At 67.4% G+C, this 12,000-nt stretch overlaps 4 protein-coding genes across 4 annotated transcripts in view; 1 reads left to right on the forward strand and 3 right to left on the reverse strand.

The window, feature by feature from the left end:
- Positions 1-2,688, reverse strand: part of PFL1_05535 (uncharacterized protein) — a gene marked incomplete at both ends in the record, with an annotated part of 6,316 nt that extends 3,628 nt beyond the window's left edge. The window contains one exon of the mRNA XM_007883071.1: positions 9-2,688. Coding sequence (XP_007881262.1) covers positions 9-2,688 — 2,680 coding nt within the window. The remainder of the gene's footprint in view (positions 1-8) is intronic.
- Positions 2,689-3,573: 885 nt separating this feature from the next.
- PFL1_05536 (uncharacterized protein) lies at positions 3,574-7,651 on the reverse strand (the record flags this gene model as incomplete). The annotated part of the gene is made up of 2 exons (XM_007883072.1): positions 3,574-3,596; positions 3,688-7,651. The coding sequence occupies 2 exons, from the start codon at positions 7,649-7,651 to the stop codon at positions 3,574-3,576; spliced, it is 3,987 nt and encodes a 1,328-aa protein (XP_007881263.1).
- A 903-nt stretch (positions 7,652-8,554) lies between these two features.
- On the forward strand, positions 8,555-9,097 carry PFL1_05537 (uncharacterized protein; the record flags this gene model as incomplete). The annotated part of the gene is made up of 3 exons (XM_007883073.1): positions 8,555-8,599; positions 8,712-8,963; positions 9,071-9,097. 3 exons carry the CDS (start codon positions 8,555-8,557, stop codon positions 9,095-9,097), a joined length of 324 nt encoding a protein of 107 aa, XP_007881264.1.
- A 466-nt stretch (positions 9,098-9,563) lies between these two features.
- Positions 9,564-12,000, reverse strand: part of PFL1_05538 (uncharacterized protein) — a gene marked incomplete at both ends in the record, with an annotated part of 4,625 nt that continues 2,188 nt past the window's right edge. The window contains 2 exons of the mRNA XM_007883074.1: positions 9,564-10,253; positions 10,431-11,887. Coding sequence (XP_007881265.1) covers positions 9,564-10,253; positions 10,431-11,887 — 2,147 coding nt within the window. The remainder of the gene's footprint in view (positions 10,254-10,430; positions 11,888-12,000) is intronic.

Genomic DNA, 12,000 nt, shown 5'->3' on the forward strand with positions numbered 1-12,000 from the left:
AGCCGCACGCAGGTTGATGGGACCGGTCGCCTCGCCGTCGGCATCGGCATCGGCTCTGGCCGTCGGCGCGGCACTGGACCCGCTGCCTGCCCTCGTCGCGGATCCCGTGGAGCTCGTCGAGGATGTGCGAAGCCGGCTCGACACGGCAGGCACCGACTGGCGCGGTGAGCCTGCTCGAGTGGCGCCAGCGGCACCTGGCAGCGATCCTGCACGGCGCTGCAACGGGTTCGTCCTGGCCTGCGAGGGCGTGCTCGCACCCTGTGCGACGACCGCTGGCTTCAGGCCGGTCCGAGTCCTTGGCGGTTCGGGTGGCGCAGGCTCCTTTGGCAGGAGCAGGTCGGTGGATGCGACGCCGAGCTCGTCTGCCAGCTCCTTGAGGCACCACTTCTCGAGCTCGTTGAAGCCGCCGAGCGCCCGCACGTTGATCCACCTCCGCTTGAGGTAGCGCAGGACGCCGCCACGGGCATCTTCGACCGCCTGCTTGGAGGTCTCGACCTCGAATCCGTCGTCGCGCAGCAGCACCTGGCCGACGAGGGTCTGGTAGGTGTGGGCCGCCCTCGCCTCGGTGAGGCTGTCGACGAGCATGACGAGGCTCTTTTCCAGGACGTCGCCGAGCTGGCCGACGCCGTTGATCAGGTCGGCCCACTCCTGGCTCTTGACAATCTCGTCGAAGCGCGTGCGGATGACGAGCAGCAGCCGGGCCTCGATGATCTCGGACATGGAGCGCAGCGCCTCGACCCACCTGCTCGCCCGCTCAGTGTCGATGCGCCTGCCGACAATCGAGAGCTGGCGCAGGACCGAGATGATCTCGCGCGGCCGGGACTCGACGCGCTCGCACACCAGGCCGACGATGTCGTCGCGCAGCGTCGGATGCAGGTTGCCCACCTCCTTGGCCCAGTACAGGCCAAAGTCGCGGCCGGTGATGGCGTTGACGGCCATGCCGGCGAGGTCGGCGTCGGCGACGTCGACGCTCGAGGCAAACGCCAAGGTCCGCGGCACCCGCTTGAGGCACTTGCGGCACGGCGGCGAGCAGGCGAAGTTGTGGCAGAAGTCCTGGGCGATCATGGCCGCGACGAGGTGCTGCAGCGTCTCGACCTGGAGGTAGGCGCCGGCCCGCCACAGCTGGAAGGCCGTGGTGAGGTCAAAGGTGCGGTTCGAGAAAAAGAGGGTGCCCGTGTAGAGGAAGCCGAGGGCAAAGTGGAGCGAGGCGGGCGTAAAGGGGGGCGAGGGGAGGTTGAGGACCGACGTGCGCGAGTCGGCGTAGGGCGAGAGGAAGAGCGAGGCAAAGTAGGGCGAGCGCGAGACGAGGATCATGCGGTGCGAGGAAAACGAGGTGAGCTCGTCGTCGTCGTCGTCCGAGTCGTCGACGCGCTCCGTGTCGATGGTCTGCGGCAGCGACAGCACCGACGCGTTGGCGTCGGGGATGTCGGGCATGTCGCGATCGACGTCCGGACCGCGGCGGTCCTGGCCCGTATCGAGGACGATCCTGACGTCCGAGTAGAGCTTGCTGCGCCACATGAATGTCATGTCGGACCGCAGCTTCTCCTGCTTCTCTGCCGGGCCGCGCTCGGCGTCGGTGGCGACGCGGTCCTCGTACAGGAACTCGAACGCATCGACCATGCTCTCCTCGCCAGTGTAGAGGAACTCGAGCGTCGCCTCAAAGTAGGCCTGGCTGACGCCGTTGAGGCTCATGGGCGCACGGATCGTGCTGGCCTCGCTGAGGATCGAGGCGGTGTCGGCGCGCGACGCAGAGTCGGCGTCGGACGAGAACGACGGCATCCTCGCCAGCCCCGCCCTCGCCGCAAGGTCGGGCGTCGGGCCCCGGCTGATGGTGCGGATCAGCGTCAGCCCCTCTGGCTCGCTGTCGCTCGTCATGATGCCCGACGTGATCGACGCCGTGTCGTCCGGAGCCGGCGCAGACAGACGGTGGCCGGCGGAGGGCTGGTGGCTTCCGCTGCGCGAAGGGCGCCGCAGGCTGGGCCGCTTCATCGAGAAGCTGCTCGGCGGCTTGCTCCCGCGCACGCTCTTGCGCGACGAGGCTGCGGTGGCCACGCTGGTCGGGGTCGTCGACCGCGACTGCTGAGGCGTGGCCGCAGCGGCATCGGTGCCGAGGTTGGGCAGCGAGACGAGGCTGGCGTTGGAGGCGTTGTAGCCCAGCTGTGCCGCGGGCGAGCGCAGCTTGAGGTAGCGGGCCTGGAACGTGTTGGGGGCGCGCGCGTACAAGATGGCCTTGTGCGCCCAGATGATGGTATGGTCGGTGCTGGTGCGGGCGCTTGACCGGGGTCGATCCTCAAAGTTCCAGTCGGCAAGCACCCTCCGGGCCGAGGATCCGGCGTCGGAGAGCGAGGCCGTGTCGGATTCGGCGCCGTCGTCGGGGGGCGCAGTGGTCCAGCAGACGTCGGCGAAGCGCTCCTCGGCCCGGGTGAGCAGGCTGCGGAGGTCGGAGCGCCACGCCTGCGTCGCCGCCTCCTGGGCGGCCGCGACGGACTGTATCGGTGCGGCATGGCTGCGGGCGAGGAGGGAGCCGCGCCTGGCGAGCGAGCTGGACGGCGGCGGCGCCTGCTGCTGCTGCTGCTGCAGTTGCGCTTGCTGCTGAGGGGTAAGCAACGGAGCCATCGGTCCTGACCGCTGCAGCCGTTGCGGCGGGCTGGGGAATGCTGTCGTGTGAGAGGTGGTGGCGGCCGCCATGGTGTCGGGGCTGCAATGAACAGGTAGGGAACGGTGGGACGCTGCGGGGCGATGCGGGGTAGGGTATAAGTCAAGCTTCGTGGTGACGGCTGGCTGGGTGTCGGTGTTCAAAGAGCGTCCTTCTCTGCTGCTGTGCGATGCTATGTGTGGGTGCCCCATTCGAGAGAGAGAGAGAGGAGGGCGGGTATACCAGATCGATGAAGGCGGAGATGAGGGAGCTGGCGGTCCCAGGATGGCGAGGGGCGCTGGCGTGAGCGTGAGCGTGTCTGCGGGACAAGCGCCGGGCAACCCAGCCCCTCTCTTGTCGTCCTGGCCGCTTCTGCTGCCCGCTCTCGCTCTCGCCCTATTGCGACCCGGGCAGGACAGCCGACGTCGTGAGAGAGACGAGGGAAATAGCGGAAGGTCCAGGGAGGGTGACGCTGCTGGACGGTGGTGGTAGAGGGCCAAGGTGGTCAGAGTCGTGGTGCGCACGCGCCACGCCCTACTCTGGAAAAGGGCCTCCAAAAAGCCAAGCGAAATTGGGCGGCCGCCCTGCTGGGCCGCCGAGTCTGAGCATCAGCCCACCGCGCTGCACTGCGCTCCCTGCCAGCCGAAGGGAAGGGGGCCCTGGCTCTGATTCTTCCTGCTCATCCGGCATCGAGCCACCATCACCAGCCCGGCCCGGCCAACTTGGCCACCGCATCACGTCACACCACGACTCTGTCACAAGCAAGCAGGGGCCTCTGGATTGCAGCCACCGACCGATCAGCACCAGATCGAGGCCGGCCAACGTCGAGTGGGGAGTATCTTGTCGAGCAAAAGTCATCGCAGGGGTCGTAAACGTTGCTATCATGGCCGTCGCGGTCGTCGCCATCGTCGTCGTCGTCACTACCATCGCCATCGCCATCACCGCAGGAGCTCATCAATGACTGCAGAGGACGAGGGAGGGTCAAGGTGATCCGGTGAGCCATCACCCTCTGCCGACGAGCAAGCGAGCGAGGGGGCGCCATCGCCACTCACCCATCTCGAGGACCGTGTAGACGAGGTGCTTGTTGAGCCTCTTGTTCTGCAGCGCCGTAAAGACGCGCCTCGATCCCCGGCGCGCATTCTCGCGGCCGATGAGGTTGGCCGCCAGCTCGGGCACCAGCGTCGACAGCTTGCGGTTGGCGCTCTCGCGCAGCGCCTCCTTTTCCTCGGTCGAGCGCGGCGTCGACGGCGGCTTGAGCTCGCCGTTGGGCCACATGCCGTTGCGCAGCGCACCGACGTAGGCCACCAGCGGGTCCGGCTTGAGCGCGTTGGCCACCACGTCGCGCACCTTGCGCTCAATCGTCGAGCCAAACAGCTGCTGCAGCAGGATGACAATCGCCTGCCGCCGCAGCCAGTTGTTCTTCTCCTTGAGCTCAAAGATCTCGACAAACAGGTCGCAGATCGGCTCGGTCCAGTACGTCGTCCCCGCGCCCGCCGCCTCCTTGAGCTCCGCCGGCGTCGCGCCCTGGTCCATGGCCTGCGAGACGAGGTCAATGTCGGGCACGCCCCGCAGCGCGCCCGTGCCCTGCGGCGCCGCCTGGACCTGCGTCGAGAGCCGCTGCACGACAATGTCGAGCATCGACGGGCCGATGCCGATCAGGTCATCGAGGCCCTCGGCCACCCCCGTCATGCCCTTGAACAGCGACTTGACCAGCCCGCGCACCGGGAAGTTGGCGCCGAGGCCGTCCCGGGCCGCCTTGGCGACGTCCGAGGCCCGGCCGACGGCATTCCCCCCCGTGGCGGCGGCGGCGTTGGGCGACTGCGAAAGAAACGAGCGCAGCTCCTGGCTCTCGCACGCAGCCGGCAGCCGAACGAGCGCCTGGAGGTATCGCTCCAGTGATGACTTGCGCGCGTCCACAAAGGGCGCGTGGACCAGCCCGACGAGCCTCTTGCCGGGGAACTCGGACTCCAGCGCCTTGACCTCGGCCAGCCGCTCCTTGAGGCTCTGGTGGAGCGACCAGAACTCCGAGTACCGCCGGCCGACGATCCAGCCGCTCGCGACGGCCGAGGCCGAATCGCGCATCAGGTTGACCTCGATCAGGTAAACGGCGTACTCCTTGCCCTCGTTGTCAATGGCGATCGTGGTGCCCGTGATCGACACCTGCGTCTTGCCGGCGACGAGGCGGTTCTCGGAGAGCTGCAGCTCAAACTGCTCGCGCTGCCACTGCACCTCGCGGGCCTCGCGCTTGACGGCGTTGCGGGACTTTTGCAGCAGGCGCAGCTCGCCGGCACGCGCGCCCGTCAGCTCGGCCTTGCGGATGAGGGCGTCGAGGATCTCCTCCTGCGAACGCAGCTTGTCGAGCTTCTCGGCCATCCGCCTGACCTCGCCGTCGAGGTTGAGGTCGCCGGGCGCGGCCACGCGGACGCTGCCGGTCTTCTTTGTAGGCTGGTCGGGCAGCTCGAGCGAGGGCGACGCTTCGGCCTCCGCCTCGGCGCCGGAGGAGGACGAGGAAGCGTCGTCTTCATCAAACAGCCGAGGCTTGGCCGCTCTATCGGGCGTCTGGAAGCGAGCCTTGCCCTTGGGCCTCGGCCCAGCTTCGGGCCTGGTCGTCCGCTTCCGCTCGATGCGCTCCAGGGATTCGACGCTGCTGGACGGGTCCTTGCTGTTCATGTCCTCGTCGATGATCGAGGCCAGCGCGCTCTGGATGGCGTCCACCTTGTCGACCTGGACGTACTCGGAGCCCGGGCTCGAGTTCCTCTCGCTGGCGTCGTCCTCGGCGTCGTCGAAGAGCGGGTCGTTGCGGAATAGCGGGGCCCGTCCGTCCGGGCCGACGTGCTGGGTCCGCCCGCCGATGAGGATGTCCAGGTTGCCGGCCATGGCGCTGGACTTGAGACGGGTGGCGGCGGGCCGTTGTTCGCCAAAGAGCGCGCTGCGCTGCGAAACCGTCTTGTCCGCCGCGACGAGCTCCGACGCATCCTCGGCGCCAAACAGGTCGGCATGGGCGGCACGGCCGAGCTTGCGGTCGATGGGCGTGACGGACCGGGGCGGCCTCGGGCTACCTTCGTAGCTGTCCGGGACGCTCAGCTGGCCGATGGGCTGCGAGGGACCGAGCGAGGTCACGCTCGATGCCAAGCCCGCGCTGAGGTCAGGCCCGGGCGTGAGGTCCTGGATGGCCTTGAGAAAGAGGTCGCTCCGCTTAAAGGCCGGCCAGTCGTCTTCCTCCATCTCCCGATAGACCTGCTGCTGGGCGCGCAGCACGCTTCGCCGCACCTCGTACACCTGCTGGGCCGTCGCCTCGGTGCCGCGCACGTCGCGCAGGAAGCGCCGGGCGGTCTCTATGCATTTGGGGCTGACGCGGATGAGCGGCGAGCTGTAGTAGATGCTGTCAAACAGCTCGAGGTCCTCGCGCAGCGTCTTGACCACCGTGGCCGATGGCGGTGGCACCTTGGCCGACGGGCTCGTCCGCCACTCGTCGTCGTCGTCGTCGGACCCGACCTCTTCGAGCGGATTCTTGAAACTCTCGACGATGAGCCAGAACTGGACGAGGATGAGGCGGTGCTTGCGGTCCATGGCCTCCATGAAAAAGGACAGGCTCGAAGGGTTAAGAAGAACGTCGCGCAGCTTTGCTCGCGCGGCCGTGGGGTCGGCGCCCGCGCCCGCCGTCCCGCCGGACGACGACGAGATGGCCGTGCCAGAGGCGAGCTCGGCCACCTTGCGCTCGACCAGGCTGTGGGCAGCCTCGAGCCTCTGCGCGTAGACCTGCAGCTGGGCGCGCTTGTTCTCGACGTCGGCGCCCTGCAGCTGCTCGAGCGAGGCCTTGGTCTTGCGGATCTGCATGGCGATGTCGTTCTTGGTGCGCCGGGCCTCGAGGATCGAGGTGGTCTCGGCGATGCTCTGCATGAAGGCCTCGAACGACTTCTGGTCGCGCTTGCGAGCCTTTGCCTGGGGCCAGAGGTCGATGCCGAGGTTCTGGACGGCCGACGACGACGACCCGCCCGCGTCCTGCTTGTCGAGCGCCTCGCGCAGCTTGCTGACGAGCTTCTGCTCGTGCATGACGGCGCCGGCCTTTTGGTCGAGCAGCGCGTTCCAAAAGTCCGGATCGCTCATCATGTCGATGACGGGAAAGAGGATGGTGCAGGCGACAATCTCGCGCACCACGACCACGACGGCCTGGCTGCGCAGCTCGGCCTCGGGCAGCACCGCCTCGAGGATGCGGGAGACGAGGGCACGGAGGTGGGCCTGCTCGGCCACCTTCGTGTTCGGGCTGGACATGTCGCCGACGGCCGGGTGCAGTCTGCCGCCCTGGTACTTGCCGGCGAGGAAGAGATCGACCTGGTCGCTCCCGAGCGAGTGGAGCGCGCTGGACCGCGACGAGCCGCGCAGGGCGGCCTCTGCCCGGCGGAAGGCATCGAGGTGGTGGGTGACCTGGGGCAGGATCCTGCGCACGGCGAGGGTGGCGATGTCCAGTTGGGCCGCACGCTGCGAGAGCTGGGAGAGGGCATGGCGCACCGTCGACTCGACGGCGTGCGGGAACTCGGGAGCCGAGTCGCGGGGCTCGGGACGCTCGGAGCCCGAGGCGAGCGGGGTGTGCCACTTTTGGACAAAGTCGCGGAGGATGAGGCGGAGGAGGTCGTCGACGGCATCCGAGACCTCTCGAGACTGTGGGTGGATGGGCTCCCGGCGGGACGAGTCGGAAGGGCTGCGTGCCCAGTCGAGGCGGGTGCAGTGGGCGGACCAGGCGGCGGGGGTGAGGAAGCTGAGGCGTGGGACGGAGCGGAGGGCGTGGGAGTCGTCCTGCCAGGGGCTCAGGGTGGCCGACGAGGAGCGAGCGTGCCACTGACGGTCGAGGAAGAAGTTTGCGGCGAGGAAGAGGACGGGAGCCAGGAGGATGCACAGGAGGATGGCGAGGGGGGTGAGGAAGAGGACGGTCCAGGGGCCCGGTCGCCAGAGGTAGGCGAGGGCAGCAGGGAGCAGCGCGATGGCGGCCGCAACGGCGACTGGGCGCGAGGGTATCATGATGGTCGTGGACGCTTCGATGTCGTGAGCGAGGTGGCCGAGGGCATGCCGTGGCTAGCAGCCGTGCTGATCGTGGATGGGCCGAGATGGGCAAGGAGAGTGGCCTCGCCCGATGACGTTGGTCGGGCGGCTGCTAGAAGGGCATGGTGGCAGCCGCCGTGGAAGGTTCCAGAGAGCGCGCTGTCGTGGCACTGTGGACAGCGAAACGTTAACGCCGAAGAGTGTGGCGGGAGGAGGTGGTGGTGGTGGTGGTCGGTGCGGTGTTGGTCTCTGCCCTGCCGTGCCGTGCCCTGGTTCAGCTTGGCTTGGCTTGGCTTGCCTGACCAGGCTGGACCCTGCCTGCCCGCGCCCAAGCCTGAGCCCGAGCCCGAGCCCAAGTCCGAACGGCGCTGTTCGGCCCCTGACGGCCGCTCGTGGGTCTCAAGTGACGACTTTGCTCATCTCGCCCGACTTCCGGGCTGCGACTGCCGGCCCAAACTCGAGGTCGAGTGGAGGGCCGGGGCCAGGCGAAGAAGAGGCCAGAGCAGAACCCACAGCCAGGCGGCCAGGCCCAGGAGGGGCCAGGCGGCGGGGTTAACCCCAGCCAGCGGGCGCGCCGGTGGGTTAGGCCCGATCACCGTTCAAACCTCGTCACGCCATGGCAGGCCATGCCATGCAGGCTGCAGCCCAGCCAGGCGCCAGACGGGCATTCCGTGCGTAGTGCGGCCGGAGCGCCTTCTTCCTGGCCTTGCAGGGCCTCCCTCGTGCTCGCCCCAAGGGCCTCGCCGCCGCCGCCTCGAGCGGAGCACCTACATATACCGGGCCACACCGAACGTGGCTCTCAATAATCTTTCGCCACCACCACCATCACCATCACTTTCCTCCCTCTGCTTTATCGCCTATCCGCCATCTTAATCGCCCAACATGCCCGTCAAGGAGCTCAAGAGTTACGACGAGTTCAAGGCCGCCGTGAGTAGACCCCTGCCCCTGCCCCTGCCCTTGCTCGTGCCGCCCCGCACCCCCTGCGTCCGGAGCCATCGCTGACCCTCCCCCCTCCCTCTCTCGCACCACACTTGCGCAGATCAACGGCGACAAGGTGGCCGTCATCGACTTCTGGGCCACCTGGTGCGGCCCGTGCCGCGTCATCGGCCCCGTCTTTGAGCGCATCTCGGACACGCCCGCCGCCGACAAGATCGACTTTTACAAGGTCGACGTCGACGCCCAGGAAAAGATCGCCCAGGAGTGCAAGATCACCGCCATGCCCACGTTTGTCTTTTTCAAGAACGGCGAGGTCGTCGAGACCGTCCTCGGCGCCAACCCGGGCGCCCTCAACGTGAGTCGCCCCCTCCCGTCGCGCCCTCGTCTGCCTCATCTGCTGTGTCGCAATGTCCCTGACCCGCCTCCTCTTTCTTGCCTCTTCCGCCCTTGCCCCTCCCCCAGACCGCCATCAGCAAGCACGCCGCATGAGCTGGCCCCGATGCGTGTATACGTACAGCTTGCACGCCTTCGCCTCCCATCTCTGTGTAATACCACCCGCTCCGGCTGCTTTTCCGACCGACCACGACTGAAGCCACGCACGCCACCGCCTGCCAGCCAGTCGAAAGTCTTGCGGCGGCAGCAACGACGGCCAGCAGCCTGACGCCTTCATTGTTTGTCGGCTTTTTGCTGCTGATTCCGTCGCATGGTCAAGGCGAGAAGGCTGCTGGCTGACTTTCGAAGAGAGACGAAAAGAGGGAAGAGGGAGAGAGAGCGAAGGAAATGGTTCGTAGACATGGTTGGGATGATGACGGGGGGTGACACTGGGAGGCGCTAGCGGGTGCGAGACTGGACAGAGAACGATGCAAGGAGAAGGGAATCGAGCGCAGGCGGCGCAGCGTGGCGTAGCCCTCTTTGTCGGTCTAGAAGGTGTCGGAGCCCGGATCACGGCCGCGGGCTACGGCTGCGGCTCGTCGGCCTCGACCGACGGCGGATCCTGGGCGGGCGTCGAGAGGCCCGCCATCTCCGAGAGGCTGGCAATGATCTTGTCGACGTTGTCGACGTGCCACTCGGCCAGCGTCTTGCGATTGTTGGGCCCAATCACGGTCGTGTAGATGGCGTCGCGCACCAGCTCGAGCGTCTTGGCCTCGCCCACGGGCATGCCCTGCTTGAGGGGCGCCGGCGGCGAAATCACCAGCGGCGCGTCCTTGGGCACGTCGCGGCACGCCACGTTGACGTCGACCTTGTGGGCCGCCGCCGTCTGGAGCGGCGACAGGCTCGCGCCCCGGCCCGCGCCCGCGCCCGCACCGCCTCCCGCCGAGTCCGACGAGTTGGCCGGCGCCAAGTTGTAGAGCGTGCGGAACATGTCCTCGTCGGTCTTGTCGTCGCCGGCGCAAAAGACAAAGTCGGCGTCCGGGTGGTCGTAGAGGAGGCGCTTGACAATCTCGCCCTTGTTGACGGCCAGCGGGCGCACCTCGAGGTTCTTTTTGCCCACCAGCACCTCGACCGGCAGCTTGTTGTGCGACGTCAGGTTCTCGAGGTGCGCCTGGCACTCCTTTGCCTGGAAGGACCCAAAGTCGGGGTCCGCGCCCCGGTAGTGCCACGTGATGGAGCTCTTCTTCTGCTCGATGAAGCTGCCGCCGGTTCGCTGTGGGGGCAAGGGGAAGGACGGGCAAAAGCGGAGGGCGGAGAGCAGATGCCGAGGAACGAGTCGGACCAGGACGTCAGTCGCACTGCCGCTTCGCTCACTGCGCGCGCGCGAAAGACAGAGAGAGGGGTCTGCCATGCCATGCGGCGCGGCTCGGCTCGCCTGCTCGGGACTCACCTCGGTATAGTACTCAAAGACGCCGCGGATGCCCTTCATCCAGGACATGTCGAGCTCCTCGGTCAGGTTGCGCCACTCGTCGCTGCCGGGCAACTTGAGAAAGCCGCCGTGCTCGGCCGAGAAGCCAATGTTGCGGAAGTGGCCCAGGTGCTTGCCCAGGAAGGCGCCGTCGCGGCCCGAGATGATAAAGATGACGTTGCGCGGGTCCTCGGCGAGCACCTTGAGCGCGTCGAGCAGCCGCTGCGAGGGGACGGCCATCTCGGGCTGCTTGACGATGGGCGTCAGCGTGCCGTCGTAGTCGAGCATAAACAGGCGCTTCCTCGCCCGGCCAAACTTGGCCAGCATCTCGTCGCGGTCGAGCGGCGGCGTAAAGTGGGCCGAGTGCTCCGAGATGAGGCGCACCAGCAGCTGCTTGACCAGCCCGGCGGCCCACGTGTGCGACGTGTGCGACACCACCTGGTGGTACAGCTGGTCGTGCCGCGCGCGCTTCTCGTCGTCGGTCAGGCGCAGCGCGTAGTCGATCGCCTTGGCCACCCCAAAGATGTTCCACGGGTTCACCTGGATGGCGGAGCGCATGCGGCCTGCCGTGCCGGTGAACTCGCTGAGGATGAGCGGGCTCTTGGCGAAGCGCTCCTGGCAGATGATGTACTCCATCGACGTCGTGTTCATGCCGTCGCGGACCGACGTGATGAGGGCGAGGTCGGCGACCGAGAGGAGCGCAAAGTACTCGTCGCGATCGATGATCTGGTGGTAGTGGTGGACCGGGGTGAAGCTGAGCGAGCCAAACTCGCCGTTGATGTGCGACACGAGCTCCGACACCTGGCGCTCGAGCTTGGGCGAGTCGTTGAGCGCCGGCGCCGTCACCTGGATCAGCACCACCTTGTTGCGCCACTCGGGGAACTCGGCGAGGAACTTGTGGAACGCCTGCAGCTTCTGCACCACGCCGCGCACGACGTCGAGCTTGTCGCGCCCGATGAGGATCTTTTTGCCCTTGTACATCTCGCGGATGGCCTGGATCTTGGGCAGCACGCCCTCCGACGAGCTGTCCTTGGCGATCTTGGCCGAGTCGATGCCGATCGGGTTGTAGGTGATGTTGGTCACGTGGCCGCCGTTGTCCGACTCGACGCTGTTCGACGACGCCTCGGAGCCCAGCACGCGGATGCACGACGACAAAAAGTGGCGCGAGTAGGAAAAGGCCTGGAAGCACGCCAGGTCGGCGCCGAGCATGCCCTCGAGGATCTCCTTGCGCTTGGGCAGGCAGCGGAACACCTCGCTGCTGGGAAAGGGAGCGTGGACAAACAGGCCGATGTGCGCGTCGGGCACCAGCTTGCGCAGCATCAGCGGCACCAGCAGCAGGTGGTAGTCGTGCACCCACACCAGGTCGCCCGGCCGGTACTCGGCCGCCACCCGCTTGGCAAACGCCTCGTTGGCGGCGTAGTAGGCCTCCCACGAGTAGTCTTCCCACGCCCGGCGCTCCGCGTGCACGTCCTGCCAGAGAAGGTAGTGGAAGAGGGGCCACAGCGTCGTCTTGCAGTAGCCCTCGTAGTGGCCGTGGGCGACGTTGTGGTCG

This window comes from Pseudozyma flocculosa (assembly GCF_000417875.1).
Source record: "Pseudozyma flocculosa PF-1 unplaced genomic scaffold scaffold00020, whole genome shotgun sequence".
Classification (NCBI taxonomy): Eukaryota; Fungi; Basidiomycota; class Ustilaginomycetes; order Ustilaginales; family Ustilaginaceae; genus Pseudozyma; species Pseudozyma flocculosa.